Consider the following 18,469-nt stretch of genomic DNA (forward strand, 5'->3'; position numbering starts at 1 on the left):
TGATTTTATTTTTTACATTTTTTACTTTAAAATGTTATAACTTATTGAACATTGTATGGATCAACACAATTTTTTTATGAGAAATAATATTTTTTAATAATCCTGAATGAAAAAGGATATTAACAAGAAAATATCAGATCATGTAGCTTTTGAAATAATCCACAAATTTTTTAAAATTAAATACTATCTAAAGATTTGCATCGAAACTTTTTATTTGATAGTGATTTTAATCACTGTCAGATATCATTATACTTGATCCAACTATGCCACGTCACCACTATGCCGCGTACCCTCTGTGCTGGGTTTTTTTGTTCGATTTTAGTTAAATGCAATACTTAGAAGATATTGTGATATTTGTTTTGCGATATTATGTGTTCTTTTTATTGCTTTCCATGAAATTCTCAACTCTCTTTGATGCGATTTTAATGCACAGTATTGCCTCAAATGCTTACTCCCTTTTTTACTTTTTTGGTAGTTAACAATAAAATAATTTAAATAATTTTTTCATGCTAAATGACTTTTGGACTTGTCTTCGTGGTGAAATTGGCTACTGAATGTTATTTTTGTGTGTAAATTCTCGATTTTATATTTTTAATTATTTACTTTAAAATGCTATAACTTTTTAAAAAATGTATGGATCAATACAATTTTTTCATGACGAGTAGTTTCTATATACATCTTTCATTCGGCATATTTTTTTTTAAAATCTGACTATTTCCTTATACACGGTTGGATATTGATAAGAAACTAGCAGATCATGTAGCTTTTGCAATAATGTACTAATTTTTTAATATTAAACACTATCTAAAGATTTGCATCGAAGCGTTTTATTTTATAGTGATTTTAATCACTGTCAGATATCATTATACTTGATCCAACTATGCCACGTCACCATTGTGCCACGACCCCCCTGTGCTTGTTTTTTTTTTTTAATGTGTTTTAATAAAGTACATTGGATTAGAAAGTATTTTTAATAAAAGTATATAGCATTATTCTACACTTCATCTATGAATAATAAAATAATTTATATAGTTTTGTCATCTAATATAAGATATTATGTTAAAAATAAACATTTACATATATTTTTCACATATTTTAAATACTTGTCTTTTTTAATTTATGGTTTTAATATTTTCTTTAATTCATCAACTATAAAAATGAAAATTTCAAACGAAAATTTATAAAATATATTCTAAGATTTAAGTCTATTCTAAGATATATATAATATTAAAAAAAAATGTTTTATAAAATAAATTCTGTTGTTTTAATTTTTCTATATGTTTTATTTTTTAGAAATGTTTTTGTAAATACAATTTTAATTGGCAAAGTAATTTAAATAAAGTTTAATTTATTAAGATGCTTTTAATTTAATTGTCATATGATGTCTTGAAATATAAAACATAAAATTAACTTAAATTATAATTTACCAAATTTACAAGAATTTTTTTTTTCAAATAGGAAGGAGAAATAGATATTTGTCAGCCGTATGATAATATGAATGTAAGTTGCAGCATCAATAAATTTAATAAATTAATCTATTTTTAAATGATTAACATTCATTAATTATATTATAGCGGTTAGATGCAGAGATGATTAAGGAAGTATGCTGTTTAAATACTTCAAATGTAAGTGTTTATCGTGTATTGTTACCACTTCGATTATGTTATAATTATGCAATAATGTTTAAAAAAACCCTGTCGCTTAAATTTTTTTATTTATTTTAGGAGTATGTAATGTGTAAGGATTTAAGAATGGTGAGAACTTATTTTAAGTAGGCATTATAACCGAAATAAATAACAAGGAAAACACGTATGATTCGTATTCCGCAAAAACTAGTAGTTTCTAGGCTCCTGTCTTAAAGTTCCCGTTTAGCATGAAAAAATTATTTAAATTATTTTTTGTTAACTACCAAAAAAGTAAAAACGGGAGTAAGCATTTGAGGCAATACTGTGTATTAAAATTACTATCAATAAAAACGATTCGATGCAAATCTTTAGATAGTGTTTAATTAAAAAAAAAATGGTGTATTATTCCAAAAGCTACATGATGTGCTAGTTCCTTATTAATATCAGGATATTAATTAGTCCAGAGGTGAAATTTTATTATTCCATAATAAAGTACATTACATTAACTTTAATTTAAGATATATATAAAAGTGTCAGACCTTCCGGAACATTTTCAAAAGTTAAGTTGAAAATGTTAATTTTTTGTGAAAAAGTTTTCATTTTAAATCCGCCCCTGTGGGCAGAAAAAAGGTCAAATTTACAAAAAAAAATATACCAAATAATAGGTCAAGACATCAAGCATCTATAAAAAAAAAATTATATTGATATGTTCATTTTTGAAAAAGTTACGGCAGTTTTTAGTAAAAAAAATTGAAAAAATTTCGAAAATTAGCGATTTTTAAATTTGTAATTTTGTTGGAGGTTTCCCCCATTTACGGGAAATGAGGGAAATTTGAGGGTAATGTTTTCGACTAGATATGATTTTTGATCTTTTGACGTATCATTGAAAGAAATAGGTTCGGTGAGAGCTGAAAAAAAGTGGTAACAGACACAAAAAAAAAATACATCATAGTAAAACCGATACCTTCTCAGCTTCGCATCGAAGCTAAAAAGACTATTTCAATAAAAATCCATTTTTGTGACTTATGATATTTAGTTATAAATTATTATATAATTTATGGTTTATAATAAAAACCAAATATATACATTAGAGTTTTATTAGGTGTTTATTTTAAGTTTTTTATTTTATATCCGCAAAATGAATAATTGTATTTTTGGATTTTATTCCAGAGTTTGGTAAATGAGAAAAAAATTTTTGCGGAAATTCGTTTGCGTTATGTAAGTATCTTGATCATAAGTAGGCTCAATGAGTGAATGTAGAGATCTACCCTCCCCCCTAAAAAAAAAAAAAAATAGAAATTTACTTGTTATGAGTAATTTTTTAATTTGGGTAGGAGTGGGCGGTAATAAATTTTCTTATTTGTATAATTTTGATATGAAAACGTCTTTAGCTTGCATCTATCTTTAATAATAATAATAATTATAAATAAAATAATCTAAATATTTATTTTTATAGGATGATGACAGTACTACGAGAAAAGCAAAAAGCACAATAAATCTTAAAATCGTATGTATCTTATTACATCATTAAACATATATTTTATATCTATAAATCATGAATCATTAAAACACATATGCAAGGTGATTTGATTATCATTAATCACTTAATTAATAAAATAAATAAATATATATTATTGAGAATTTTACTTATAGAATTTTACTTTTAGTTCCGTATTTTACTCGATTTTTTTATTATGAAATATTTATTAATGTCATCTGCAAAAATTTATTGTTTATATGCATAGTTTGTTATAATAGGATTTAATTTTATAACTAATAAATTCCCCCACGTTATTGTCTAAGGTTATGTATAAAAAATAATAACAAACATTGACTAACTAGGATTAATAGTCAATAAATTCAAGAATCATGTTATGTTCATTCAAAATAGATCCTTCAGAATTGTCAAATTACTATGTTTTTCAATAGAACATATAGTAAATCAACACAACAAAATTTTTAAATTTAGAACCATTTATTTAGTTTTCTTGAGTTACATTCAAAAAAAAAAAGTAGATTTGTCTAAATAATAAAAATTGTTTTTAATCACCGTTATTTATAATTTTAAGACGTTTGGAAAAAAAAACATCATTTTAAATTACAAAAAAGAACAGAAATATTACAAATACAACGGTAACTATAGATCATGTTGAATAAATCTTGCTTAATATCACCTGTTGAAACACATAACTGTATCACCATGACAATTTAAAAATTCGTTATTAAATCATACAAAAAAATAGTCAAATTATGAAATCATTTAATTTACAGAAATTGGTATTAATGACTTGCAGTTATTTATTCGAAACTTAGACGAAAATATTTATTTTAATGTAGTTAAAATCTATGTGAGTATATCAATATGTTAAAAATAATTGTGTGTACTTCATTTTAAATTTAAATCTTTTGCGAATAAAATTAAATTTAAAGTAAATGCGGGACTTATCACGGAATGCATAACAATGTAAACAGTGCTCAATATAAACGGCTTTTTTTCAATTAAATACTAGTGAATATTAACACTTAAAATAACTTAACTTATAAATTATACTAAATAGCAACTTAAGCACGAAAAATCATTGTTTAACTTGATTTTTCATAAAAATCCGAAAATATAACTATACAAGTTGTTACTAAAATTGAGAACAATAGAAACCCGTTTCCTTACCAACAACACTTTGTATGTGTATCTTTAACTAAAGCTAATGTAATATACTTTATTTTGAAAAAAAAAGTTTCATTTGAAACTTTCTTTGTACACATTTCTTTTTACAATTTCAATTTTATACCGTCATTACTTTTTAAAAAATATATAACTAAGCGATTTTTTTCTTACGATAAACTACTCTATTAGGGTAGACACGGTAAAAAGGTCACTGATTTTCACAAAAGTTTCTTTGAATATATCTAATATTGAATATAAAGTTAAACTTCTTTTGAATTTTTAGTTCACTTAAATAGAGAAATAGTTACTGAAATGTTGTACTATTTAAATTGCCCCTTTTAAATACCGACAAATGAGATTTACAATTGCCGTAATAATACAGTTAAAATTAATAAATTAAAAAACGACATTTTTATAATATGTATAATTAAGCGATTTTTTTCGTACGGTAAACTACTCTACAAGGGAGGATACGGTAGGAAGGTCACCGATTTTCTCAAAAGTTTCTTTGAATATATTTAATATTGAATATAATGTTAAACTTATTTAAATATTAAGCTTTCTTTACTTATTGAAACTGCTTCAATTCTTATTTATAGATTTGGATAAAGCGTTCGATAGAGTTCCGAGAGAGGTATTTTAAAGTAGTCATTAATATAAGAGATGATACGCATGATGCCACTTGAACCAGGTAAAAAGTGTGAGTGGAGTAATAGAAGATTTTAGTGTAAGTGTAGGAGTGCACCAAAGTCCTGCTTTAAGCCCTTACTTGTTTTTTATAGTGATTAATAAAATTACTAAAGAAATAAAAAGAGAGGTAACATTGTGCATATTGATCAGCTCTTGAAGGAAAAATATTAAGAATAAATAGGAGTAAGAAAGAGTATATAGAGTATGAGTTTGATAAAGGAGAACTCGAGATAAATGAAATGAAGACGTCAATGGCATTAAGCGAGAACGTGAAGAGAGAGATGGAAAATTTTAAGAATTTAGGATCAGTTGTGCAAAAGAACGGTGGTTTTGACAAAGATGTAAGGCATAGGATAATGTGCTGGTGGGAAGAGAAGCGTCTGATGTGTTATGCGATAAGAGAATTCCAATGAGACTGAAAGATAAGTTCTATAAGACTGTAGTGAGACCAGTTATGATGTATGGTTCAGAGTTTTGAGTAGTTGACAAGAAAGTAGAGCAGAGAATGAGTGTAGCAGAGATAAGAATGCTTAGATGGATGAGTAGAGTTACTAGTGAAGATAGGATAAGATGTTGCAAATGTGGACTGTATTTTTCTTTTAACGAGAAGAATGCTACTTAGGTCGCTCAACTATAAATTAATAAAACGAAATTTTGCTATATGTGCAAAGAGAAGCATTTATTAGGAGACTGGTTTTTTTCCGATGAGTAAAAACTGATCGTCTGTTTATCACAATAATAATAAAAAAAAAAAAAAAAACTGTAGATAACGTACGCCGCTACATAAGGAACGATCATATAAGAGGGAGTATAGGTGTAGCATCAATCGTAGATAGGACGAGAGAAAATTGACTTAGATGGTTTGGTCATATAATGAGAAGAGAAAAATCGAAAGCTGCAAGAAAAGTTATAAAAATGAATGTTGAAGGAAGAAGAGGTATAGGGAGACTAAAAAAGAGATGGAGGGATGTTATTGAATGCGATCTGAGAACGACTGATGTGAGTGTAGATGATGTGGGAGATTATCTCAAGTGGAAGTTTAGGATAAGGGTGGCCCACCCCAAGTAGTTGGGATTAAGGCGAGGAAAAATAAGAAGAGGAGTTATTGATTTTAGTTTTTAATATGATATTATTTGAAAATGTCTGCATTTTAAAACTGATGCATTTTTTTATAAACACCGATCCTAACGAAATTTGTAAGTGGCATATGTAATAAACAGATATGATTACATTGTGTTTTATACAAACCAATAAAATCAAATTATTTAAGTTTTTGAATTCATCTAATCTGATATGTCGTGAAATTATTATATATTATTAATATAGAAAGATAATTCTAGTACAATATTATATAGTTTATAAATTTATTTTTTACAGGAGAGTAATGTTCCTATTATTAGAGATTTAGTGAATGATACGGTTTATGATAATGAAATCAAAGATCAACTTTCTAATGTCCAAAATTTATTTTTATGGAAATACGCAAAAGATGATTTTGTTACAGTTGTAGATTCTTCATGTCCTAATATAACACTTGAATATTTCATTCATAATTCAACAGCATATCATAAAACTGTTGAACAAACTCTAACTACGGCAATAGATATCATGTATTATCGAACTGCCAAGTATGCGTGTTTATTAGTTGTATACGCTTATCAATCATTAAATATTTTTTCTGGACAAAACGAAATTTGGAAAAAAATAATAAATGTTTTACGAATATTGAGTAAAGCAGAAAATAGTTTAAAGAACTATAAAGAAGAAAGTCTTTTTTTGATAAATATATCAGAAAAATTAAAACAGATTAATACAAAATCAAGTAGTCGATGTAAATTGTTGAATGATTTGTCTTATTTGGTCAGCAATTTCGTAGCCATTATTTTAAAACCTAGTGGAATTGATACAAAAATTAATGAAAATATCACTCATATAAACATGAAAACATACATATTACCAGAAGATATATCAAAAAAAATATTTAACGGATTTCCCAAACCTCACGAAAACAACGTCAATTCATATATGTTTGAGAACATACCAACTGCACTAGATGATATAAATAAAAACTTGTTTACAATTTTTGAATTAATTGAAACAGAATATGGAATATTTTTAATAGAAAATGAATAACTTTTATCAGTTATATTGTATAATAAATATTTATTTTCTAAAAACTTTTACAATAATTCAATTAAACGTGTAATTAATTATTTATAGTATCATTTTTCTATCAATGTAATACAAAAATGTTAATCATTTAGATGTGAAATAATTTATACATATGATAGCTATATATTTTGTTGACTATATATTTTTAAATTAAAATGAATATTAATTAAAGATTGTGCAATTTATTATTTTAAAATAAAAACTCGTATACACAGTGTGTAACAGATCTAACTGAGAACTCTTATAACTTATAATTAACAAAATTTCCATTTTATAGATAAGTTTTAAAGAACAATTTTGATACCATAAACTCTTAGTTTAATTCAGTAGTTACGTTTATACAGCATTTTGAAATTTGTTAAATTTTGATTTTTTATACAATTTTCCTATGGTATTAAATGTTAGTCCATATTATCTAAAGTACAGAAGTAAACACTTATTCCGTTATTTACTGGTAACAGTACGAGATTTTTTTTCTTGGATTTTCGGATATTTTTTCTAGATTTTTTAGTGACATAAAATTCTAAATTTATTTATTATTAGGATATCAACATTGTTTTTTTAAATGAAAACATATATTTTTAGTTAAATAAATTGATAGTGCTTTCTTTGTTTAAATTATATAATTTTATTTTTATATTCATTTGCTTGTTATATTACTTTAAAATTTCGATTTTTCCTTGTTTTTATATTTTGTTGTACTGTTGAGTAACAATCTAGAGGCGACCAAGTAGTGGCTCTTATCCACGACCCCTCTGATTTTTTGTACCCATATAAAATTTTGGTCCATATTACAAGTGAACTTAGTTTTTCGATTTTTGTATAGGCGATTGATTGTCAATGGAATTAGTATGAAAACGTGACATAATTAAAAAGTTAGGTTACCGACGTGTATCTGCCTTGAAGTGGTAGATGAATTATATTATATCGCGATTGTTTTTTAACATAGTATTTCATTATGAATTATTTTTTACGTTTCGAATAGATAGCGACCTAGCAACTTGTATATCATATCATGCTTATCTATTTGTAGTAAAAACCAATGACTAATCCACAAGTAGTATATTGTATTAATATAATGATATTTAATATTACTAATATATCGTATTGTATAATAAAACATTGAAAATTGAAAACTTACAAAACGATGTACGATTTTCCAAATTTTTTTTTTTCTGAAGTTCATGAGTATCTTTTTTAATATGATATGATTTTGTTTTGCGCATCTCCATATCGTTTAAATTTTATGTTAGTGTGTGCAATTGTCACACACGACATTTAAAAATTGTTTTTAATGATTGTAAAGATTTATTACGTCTAGTGGTTGTTTTTAGTAATAATTAGTAGATTATTATGAAGTATAATTGTGAATACACATAAGTATTTTGTTGTCATATTATTACTTTTTAAATATTTATTTAATTTACAAGCGGGAATAACTTTCTGGTATACTTCTTTTGGAGCTATACTTTGTTTTCTTAACAAATATCGTGTCCGGCGTAGCCTGGTTCTCATATTGAATTCAGTGGCTTATTTGTAAGGATTTTTCGAAGGGCTTAACGGACCTACTGCGGGTGAGGCCTACAGCTTGGTGGAGCCTAGTTAATATATACTTTTTATATTATTTATTTAAACTACTTTGATTAGTCATCAGTACAAAAAAATTGTGTTTATCACTTCTTAAGTTATACTATTTTATATTGTAGTATTTAATTAATAATGTTAAATGATATAAAAAAAACGTTGACCCTGTATCCACACGATCTGTTAAAAAAAAAAATTAGTTATTTCTATACATTTTTTATACCTTTTTAAAGTTCAACAAAAGTAATTAATTTTTTGTTTTCTCTTAAATATTTCCGATTAAGTATATTATATTTATACATGTATTCAGTTATTTTTAAATGATGGAATATTAACCTTATCAAATTTTCATTAAAAATAGAATGAATTAGAAAAATAAATAGAATTGCAATATTTTGTTTTTAATTGTTCATCTAATATGTAATGTAAATTAATTAGTGAATTAATTATTTAATTAATTAATTATTTAAAACAATAATGTATGAAACACATTTATTTTCCTCTAAAAAAAGTTATCCATTAATGTGAGTTTATTCTCACATTCAATAATTTAGGTGTTTATTACATTGTTGCTTTTAAAAGATGAATTTATTTGACTTAAGTATAGTTATTATTAATCATCAATTTTTAAATCTATAAATTAAATTATTATTTAATAAAAGAGAAGCAGAATAATATTTACTACAAAGTTATTTTATACATAATTTTTGGCATTTTATAATTTATGAAGTTGAGACTCACAATAAATATAAGAATGACGGATACATTTTTTTGTCATTATTTTTTGTTCTATATATAGAAAATTTAGGTCATCCTTAATTCTAGAATAAGCGATTCAGTTACGATCATGTTTACACTAATTAATTATAAGTAATGTTAGAGTATGATTAACACCAATATAAAACAATAATAATAATAATAACAAATTAATGGAAATAATATTATGATTTTAAAAAGATGTTCAATTTTTCCCAATTAATTAAATTAGAGATTTTTAAGATAATAGAATGTAAAATAACTTATACAATTTATGCATACATTTTTGTGTTTAAATAAAACAATTATCAAGTAAATTTATTTCAGTGATTTGATTTCATTTTTACTTGATTATAAGGCTATACTAGAAATTTTGCTTCTATACTAATGATAGATTAAACATTATATGAATATGAAGTAATTTTTATTTTAATGTTATAATTGTATTTTGAAAATATCAGTTTATTAAACATGTTTTTTACTTTAAGCAAGAAGTGTATTATTGTACTATAAAATTGTGTAAACTTTATCATTTTTCAATACTATAATCTTTCTCTTAACAAAAATTTAAAAACAAAACAAGCTTTAGAATTATTTATATCAACACATATTTTTGACATTGCATTTAATATTTAAATTTCAATAACGTGCTAAAACAAATTTTTAAATAAATTAAGGAAAAAAGATAATAGTAAATTTTTATTTCGGATTTAATTATAAAATATGATTATAAGAATTTATAATTTAAATTTAAATTCTTAATTTAAATTTAGAAGCAATTACATAAATATTATTCAATTTTGAGTAAAATTTTTTTGAAATTGTGTTTATCCCCAACAGCTATTGTTTAAGCCACATGAAATCTACCATAGCATGACAATTTCCTACCCACCATCACACGAATGATAACACCGTGTCATGTTTATGGTTCGTCCAGTGTGTGGTATGGAGAGATAACTCAGTGTGTCAACTCATGGTATATGTGTCAATGTTGTTTTGGTCTTCATAACTTTGTTGTTATGTCCCGTACGTGTCAAGCGACTAGCCACGGCTGTTTTTTTTTGTTGTTGTCTGTTGCAACAACTTTTAATGTCATCTTCCTTCGATCAAACCCTTGTGTATTTGGCGATGTTCTAAGTGAACTGGTCAATGAATTTATGTTTCCCCGTCCTTTGGTCGAACCCCCCGTGTATGATGTTTAAACTTTCTGGTGAGCAATTATCTCACGGCTAATGTTCGCAATACCCATCCTGAGAGTCCACACCAGCCACCCAATATTGAAATTCCAGTTAGATTACATAACTAAGTTTTCAAAGATATTAGTAAAAATTTATACTAGCTGATGATATGTTTGGAATAATTTAATAAAATTTATAAATTCATATAAATCTGCTATTTAATAATACCAATCAAATAAATTATAATAATGTAATATTTTTCGATTTTTTTTTTTGTAAAATGATAAAATATTCCACTTATAAAAAATTATAGTTTTTAAGTTTCAAGTAACTAAATCTACATTTATTTAAAAAATAAAGAAATAAATTAAATATAGTAATATTTAGTCAGTCTGACTGAACTGTCAAGAGCGTGTATAGATTTTATTTAAACGAATATGAAAATTTAAAAATAATTTATTTTTATTTTTTTACCGGTTATGTTAAAAGATGACATAGTTAAATATCTTAAGGATACCTTTGTCCCTCAAGTCACTCTAAAGATTTCTAGTAAAGCATATGCGTTTTTAAAACTACATTATAATTTTATTAAAAATAAATAAATAATAATAATAGTAAAAATATAACAGAATTATAGTTATGACTGGGTTTCTAAAAACCAAATTACTATCATATTGGTATATTATGAAAATTTACTTTTAAAATATTTTAAAAAATATTAAAATTTTTTNATTATGAAAATTTACTTTTAAAATATTTTAAAAAATATTAAAATTTTTTGATGTGATTTATTAAAGTTCTTTCGATTAGGTAGTCTTTTAAATTTAAAAACGTAAAAGTAAATAGCATTATTTTACACTTCATATATGAAAAAAAAAATAATTTATATATTGTTCTCGTGTAAAACGTGAAAATACGCTATTAATAAACAATTTAAAAATATTTGCAATAATTGTTTTTCTTTAATTGAACTTTTTAATATTTACTTCAATACCTATAAAAATGCAAAATTTTAATGGATTATATTGCAATATATTTTAAGTTATACATTGGTATTATATTTAAATTATAATATTTTTAAAAAATGTTTCATAAAATAAATTCTGTTTTTTTAATTTTTGTGTGTAGTTTTTTTTTTGAAAATGTTTTTGGAAATAAACTTTTAATTAGCAAAGTAATTTAAATAAAGTTTATGTATTAATATTTAATTTAGTAATTTAGTTAAGGTGCTTTAATTTTAAATTTAATTTTCATGTGACTTTTTGAAATATATAATATAAATATAATAAAATATAACATTTACTGTAATTATAATTTACCATACTTACAAGTTTCTTTTTTTTTCATTTAGGAAGGAAAAATAGATATTCATCAGTCTTTATATAATAATAGATTTGTGAGTTGTAGCATCATTAAATTTTATAAATGAATCAATTTTTAAATTATTAACATTCATTAATTATATTATAGTGGTTTGATGCTAAGGTGATGGAGGAAAAGAGCTGCTTAGAAGCTCTAAAAGTAAGTGTTTATCGTGTATTGTTACCACTTAGATNGGTGATGGAGAAAAAGAGCTGCTTAGAAGCTCTAAAAGTAAGTGTTTATCGTGTATTGTTACCACTTAGATTGTGTTATCATTTTGCAATGTTTAATTAAAATATTTTGTCCTAATAATTTTTTTAATTTATTTTAGTCGTGTATAAAGTGTAAGGAATTAGAAATGGTGAGAACTTATTTTATGCAGTCATTATAATATTACTTTTAAAATAAAACTTATGATTTTATCATATAAAAATGGATAATTAGAATATAATTACTTGTAATATAAGTGATTATATTAATTTAATATGTTCTTGATTAGTGTAATAATATGTGTAATTTATAGAAAATATATTTTTTGAATACTCCTTTTGTGTTATTCTGTGCATTTGGTATAGTCCAGTGTATAAAACTTATAATTTTATTATAAGTAACAAACATTTTTTATTGAAAAGTATTGCTTCAAGCTCTTTAAATTTTTATATGCGTTAAAAGTAAAGAAATATACTACTACTTTATTATTTTTATAATATCTTCGTAAAAATTACAATATTAAATTATTGAATATCAATTTCATACTAAATTTAATTACTAAAATTGTTATTTATTCATACATAATAAATATAAATCAAATAACTAATCGGGATAAAATTAAGGAAATAAGAGTTATTGTTGTTTTTTGAAATAATCTACCAATTTCTTAAAATTAAACTATCTACAGATTTGCATCGAAGCGTTTCTTATGATAGTGGTTTTAATCACTGTCAGATATCAAATGTATTTGCTCCATTTATGCCACGCTTACATTGTGCTGCGATCCCCTAATGAGCTATCGTTTGTGTTTTTAATATTTTAGTAAACTTCAAAAGCTATAATTTGATATAGGTTAAATATTTTCATATCTAAAAATTGAGTTGAAAAAAAAAATTTAACGTGTGAAGGTGGTTTCTAGTAGTCTTTCTGTGCTTTGCTTTATTATTGAATCATTACATTATCTATAGCTTATAACAAGCGCCAAATATTTATTTATATCTACTAGATTTTTATTAGATGTATATTATAAGTTTTCGCTTTTACCTATCTAGAATAAAATTTCTAAATAATACCAAACTGAATAATTGTATTTTATTTCAGACTTTTGTAAATGAGAAACAAATTTTTGCAGAAATTTGTTTGCGTTATGTAAGTATTTTGATTATAAGTATACTCAGTGCGAAAGAGAGAGATCAACCCTTTCAAAAAATTGAAATTTACTTGTTATGGGTTAATTTTTTTTTTTTTTTTTGAAGGGGGAATGTGGTAATATTTTTTTATTTGTAACATTAAAAAAAAACCTGAAAAAGTCTTTAGCTCGCAGCTATCTTTAATAATAATCTTCTTCTTCTTTTTCCTCGCCTTGATCCCAACTACTTGGGGTTGGCCACTCTTATCCTAAACTTCCACTTGACACGATCTTCAACATCTTTTACGCTCACGTCAGCTGTCCTCATATCGCATTCAATAGGATCTCTCCATTTCTTTTTTGTTCTTCCTCTACCTCTTCATCCTTCAACATTCATTTCTACAACTGTTCTCATGTTTTCCGATTCTTCTCTCTTCATAACATGACCAAACCATCTAAGTCTATTCTCTCATCTTATCCACGATTGACGCTTGTAGTAATTTAAAATAATAAAGAGTAAAAGTGTAGTAGAAATTATATGTGGTAATAGACTATGTGGTGAATGGTTTNATCTCTCCATTTCTTTTTTGTTCTTCCTCTACCTCTTCATCCTTCAACATTCATTTCTACAACTGTTCTCATGTTTTCCGATTCTTCTCTCTTCATAACATGACCAAACCATCTAAGTCTATTCTCTCATCTTATCCACGATTGACGCTTGTAGTAATTTAAAATAATAAAGAGTAAAAGTGTAGTAGAAATTATATGTGGTAATAGACTATGTGGTGAATGGTTTTCGATATTCTATCGAGGCAGTGTGGCTCGAGGGTCTGTTATTGCTTGTAATGACATGCACATTAGATTGGAATAATCTTACCTGAGTTTTGTAATCTTTTAATAATACAGTTTTAACTTGACAAAAAACACACAAACTCGAATAATTGCTTATTTGTAGACGATGTCTTTAATAAGTTTATTTACATAAAACAATGATAAAAGATTAACAATGCAAAATTGACATGAGGAAAAATTATACAATAAAATGTTGTAATCGGTTTTAATAGGCACGAGTAACATAAAAATTATTTTTACAATTTTCACGTGTAGGCGAAAACAGAGCCAGACGATAATCGTGACGTGCTCGCATCGGAGTAAAGGCAAAACCAGAATGAAATTACAAGACCAGATATGTTCTTGCACAACTGACTCTAAATACTTAAAACTTTCCACCTCTCCAATCACATCTTCGCCCATTGTCACTGATATCCTTATTTCACCTACCTCGTGTTCTTCTTTATCAAATTCGTAGTCTACATACTCTGTCTTACTCATACTTATTCTTAAACCCTTTTCATTAAGAGCTGATTTCCACACCTCTAGCCTTTGAATAATTTCCTCCTATTAACACTATACCGTCAGCAAACAACTTGCTCCACGGCACCTCTCCTTGTATTTCTCTAGTAATTTCATTCATCACTATAGAAAATAAGTAAGCGCTTATAGCAGAATCCTGTTGCACTTATACTCTTACCGAAAACCCTCTGTTACTCCTCCCACACTTTTTAACCTAGTACAAGTGTTATCATACATATCCTTAATAATCCTTAGCTATCTTTAATGATAATAATACATAAAATAATTTAAAAATTTATTTTTAGTAAAGAATTGTCTTTGGTATTTTATTTTATTTTTATAGGATGATGACAGTAGTACAAATTATTCAAAAACTAAAATAAATCTTGAAATCGTATGTATATTATTATATATTTAAACACATAATTTTTTACATCTATAAATCATACATCATTAAAACACATATACTAGGTGATTTGTTTACCAATAATCGCTTAATTAATCAAAAAAATAAATATACTATTGACAATTTTACTTTTAATTTCTTTTAGTTCCATATTCTATTTTATTTGATTATCTTGAAATATTTTCGTGTTCATCCCTTATGTTTTAAATGTGTGTCAACTTTATTTATTCATAATTTATTTTTATTTATTAACATTGATATGCGGCCAAGAAACGATTAATGAAAAAAATAGTAGGATCCGGTCCTAATCTCCAGTTATTATATCGTTGAAAAATAAAATGTCAACTTTATAAAGTAAAAGAGATGAACATGAAAAATACTCAATGACTTGTAAATTTATTAAAAACATGACACTAAAAGAAATCACTAGTAAAATTTTCAATATTATACATTTATAATATGATACAATACTATGTATTTATTTTTGGTTAATTAAACCGTCAATAAGAAAAGTATCACCAGTAGAATATATTCATTTTTACAACATTATAATACATTGTTGTCTTGTTACTTAAACTAATTGGCGGTGATTTTTTGTTTTTTGTTAATTTGTTATTTATTTATTAAAAAATATATCATATGATTGGTATTTTTAAAATATGATGTGAAAAATGTTGTCTTTTACATGAACTAAGAAATAATTAAAATCATATATCCATATAATAAATTTTCGATAAAAAAATAAAGTCAAAAAATATCCATTAGTGAATTTTTACATCAAGCCGCCGATATATTATATTTTAATTGAAATCTTTTGCTACGCAGACATGACGTGATGTTCAGAGAAATAATGTTACGAAGAGTCTAATATGACAGGGATGTAGATAAATAAAAATTAGTAATTTTAGTTGTATAAAAAATTTGTTTGTGTCACAAAAAAAAAAACAGCTATACAGTAATTTAAATTTTGAGGTGTAAAAATCTGATGAAATTACCTAATGTGGCATTTCATAATTTTCATACAAATTAAATCATTCCAAGCAAAAATTGCTGTTAAGTACCAGTATTGGCAATTATCATTATCTAGCCTTATAGTAACACATTTTAACATATGCTATAATTAATTAACTATTTATATATACTCAATAAAAATATATCACCAAATTAGAGTTCCCCGTAGATAAGTTATTAAAATAAAAATTATAATAATACGTTTTCCTACACAAAAATCAACTAATTACTTACGCAATCCATAAGTCCGACATTTAAATGATTCTAGCACATTGCCCAATCAAATCCAATAAAAGTGTTTAAAAAAACTTACCAGAAATCACAAAACCACTTTTACAGACTACAAGATGGCGATTCTTTTACTAAAAACGCGAGTCCATTGTTACTATTTTCTCACATAAAATTTTTGGAAGTATATATAAATATTTTTTCCTTTTAGGACTTTATATTATTGTTATTTATATTATTCCATATAGTTCATTGTTTCTAGATGATTCTAGATATTTTTACACAAAATAAGTTTTATTTATTTTCATTTTTATTTAAATATTTCCATAAGAATATTATTTTATTAATCATTTTAAATATTAGAGTTTGCTCGTGGTTATAACTTTATATCAAATCTATGCCGTTAAACAAAATCGATTATAAGTAATAAACAATTAGAGTAAGGTAGGTAGTCAAAATGAACAGACTAAATAGTTTCATAAAAAAACACGATATTCGCAGATCATACAGATTCATGTGCATAATATTTTTATGTAGTAGCCAAGTAATAGCCTTACTTTTTTTCCCTATGTTCGCATATATCAGACGTCCTTATGTAAGCACATATATCCCTTTCACTTTAATCTTATTATTGTCAGTCACCCAACTTATTCCTTTGTCGAATAGACCGATAGTNTCACCCAACTTATTCCTTTGTCGAATAGACCGATAGTTACACCATTAACACACCTCTACCACCGTCTGCCATTTATAAAACTATACTCTACTTTACTTTTTGTTTATTACGGCCAAGTGTAGTATTGGCTGGCATCCTGTCTAAACACTGTCCTAGTATTAGTGGTCAGTACTTAACTTTCATTGCTGGCAGAGTACTGGCATAATATTGTTTATACAAAATCTCCAGTACTGATCCGCCAGTACAGAAAAATTACATCATCCCAAACATTTGTCAGTATTGGTCCAGTACATGTATTCTCTGCTGTGCCAGAAGTGCCAGTGCTGGCGCAATACTGTCTGTTGTTAATTTCTGATTTAGTTAGTTCAGTGTTTTTAATTAAATAGATCACTCTCAATATTTTCAAGCGAAAAATCTCTATTTAAAAGTATTGGTAATACGTTTAAGTGATATGACATAAATGATTCATAACAAAATATAGTTTGAAGCCAATACATAAATCGATTTTGTATGTTGCAATTGTTTGATTATTCGCTAAAATTATATAATTTTGAGAAAATGTTAGCAAATGGAGTTTTGGTATGATTTTGCATTTATGGAATCTTATCACTACCATTTTATATATTAGATTTCTTCAACGGTATTTTTTTGAACATCGATAACATTTGTTAGTCTAAGAATTATTATCATGATACATGGATATTAATATTATCTGCAAAAATATATTGTTGATATGCATAGTATATCATAGTGTGATTCAATTTTATTACTAATCAATCTCCCCTGTAATTGTCCAAGGTTGTAAATAAAAAATAATTGACTATCTAGGATTAATAGTCAATAAATTCAAGAACTCACGATTAAAATTCATGTTCAAAATAGATGACTCAGAATTAACTTTAAAACAGATATAATTTGTCTATAAAAAATTCGAATTCAACTTAAAATTATATTTTTGACAAGCCAATTTAAACCGATTTCAATAAAATCACAATATTTCAACACATGTAAAATTACTGTGGTTTTTCAACAGATCCCATAGAAGATCAACACAAAACAAATATTTAAAAATTAAAATTGTTTTTTTGTTTTCTAAAATTTCAGTTGATTGACCGTTGTATTTTCAAAAAAAAAAAAATTCAATTTTTCTTTGGCATCCTATGGCATATAAATTAAATTTGAATTTACAAACTGAAGTAGATAACTTCGTTATTTAAACCTTTTAAGTAGAATTTTTTTACAAATATAAATGAATGCAAGATTTTGCAAGAGTATTGTGACAAGACTCACAACAAGAACAAGATTTTATGGGCAAGACCAAGAACAAGAACAAGACTAAATAAGCAAGACAAAGAACAAGAACAAGACTAGATTTGCAAGACCAAAACCAAGACCAAGACTGAGTTAGCAAAGCAAGACCAAGA

General features: G+C 25.3%; 2 protein-coding genes across 3 annotated transcripts in view; both read left to right on the forward strand.

Annotated features, from left to right (window-relative positions):
• The first annotated feature begins 1,209 nt into the window (after positions 1–1,209).
• Positions 1,210–7,206, forward strand: LOC126906968 (uncharacterized). Its single transcript, XM_050687942.1, has 9 exons — positions 1,210–1,327; positions 1,459–1,500; positions 1,575–1,625; positions 1,725–1,754; positions 2,796–2,843; positions 3,082–3,132; positions 3,695–3,758; positions 3,897–3,973; positions 6,358–7,206. The coding sequence occupies exons 1-9, from the start codon at positions 1,238–1,240 to the stop codon at positions 7,111–7,113; spliced, it is 1,209 nt and encodes a 402-aa protein (XP_050543899.1). The 5' UTR covers positions 1,210–1,237; the 3' UTR covers positions 7,114–7,206.
• Positions 7,207–11,694: 4,488 nt separating this feature from the next.
• The window catches only part of LOC126906964 (uncharacterized), a 10,664-nt gene continuing 3,889 nt past the window's right edge, over positions 11,695–18,469 (forward strand). The window contains exons 1-6 of one of the 2 annotated variants that reach the window (XM_050687932.1): positions 11,695–11,844; positions 12,022–12,066; positions 12,141–12,191; positions 12,364–12,393; positions 13,344–13,391; positions 15,068–15,118. In XM_050687932.1, coding sequence (XP_050543889.1) covers positions 11,755–11,844; positions 12,022–12,066; positions 12,141–12,191; positions 12,364–12,393; positions 13,344–13,391; positions 15,068–15,118 — 315 coding nt within the window. In that variant the 5' untranslated portion in view covers positions 11,695–11,754. Of the gene's footprint in view, positions 11,845–12,021; positions 12,067–12,140; positions 12,192–12,228; positions 12,264–12,363; positions 12,394–13,343; positions 13,392–15,067; positions 15,119–18,469 lie in introns of those variants that run through there. The other variant, XM_050687933.1, reaches the window with a different exon arrangement.

This window comes from Daktulosphaira vitifoliae, unplaced genomic scaffold (assembly GCF_025091365.1).
Source record: "Daktulosphaira vitifoliae isolate Bord-2020 unplaced genomic scaffold, ASM2509136v1 Scaffold_5, whole genome shotgun sequence".
NCBI lineage: Eukaryota > Metazoa > Arthropoda > Insecta > Hemiptera > Phylloxeridae > Daktulosphaira > Daktulosphaira vitifoliae.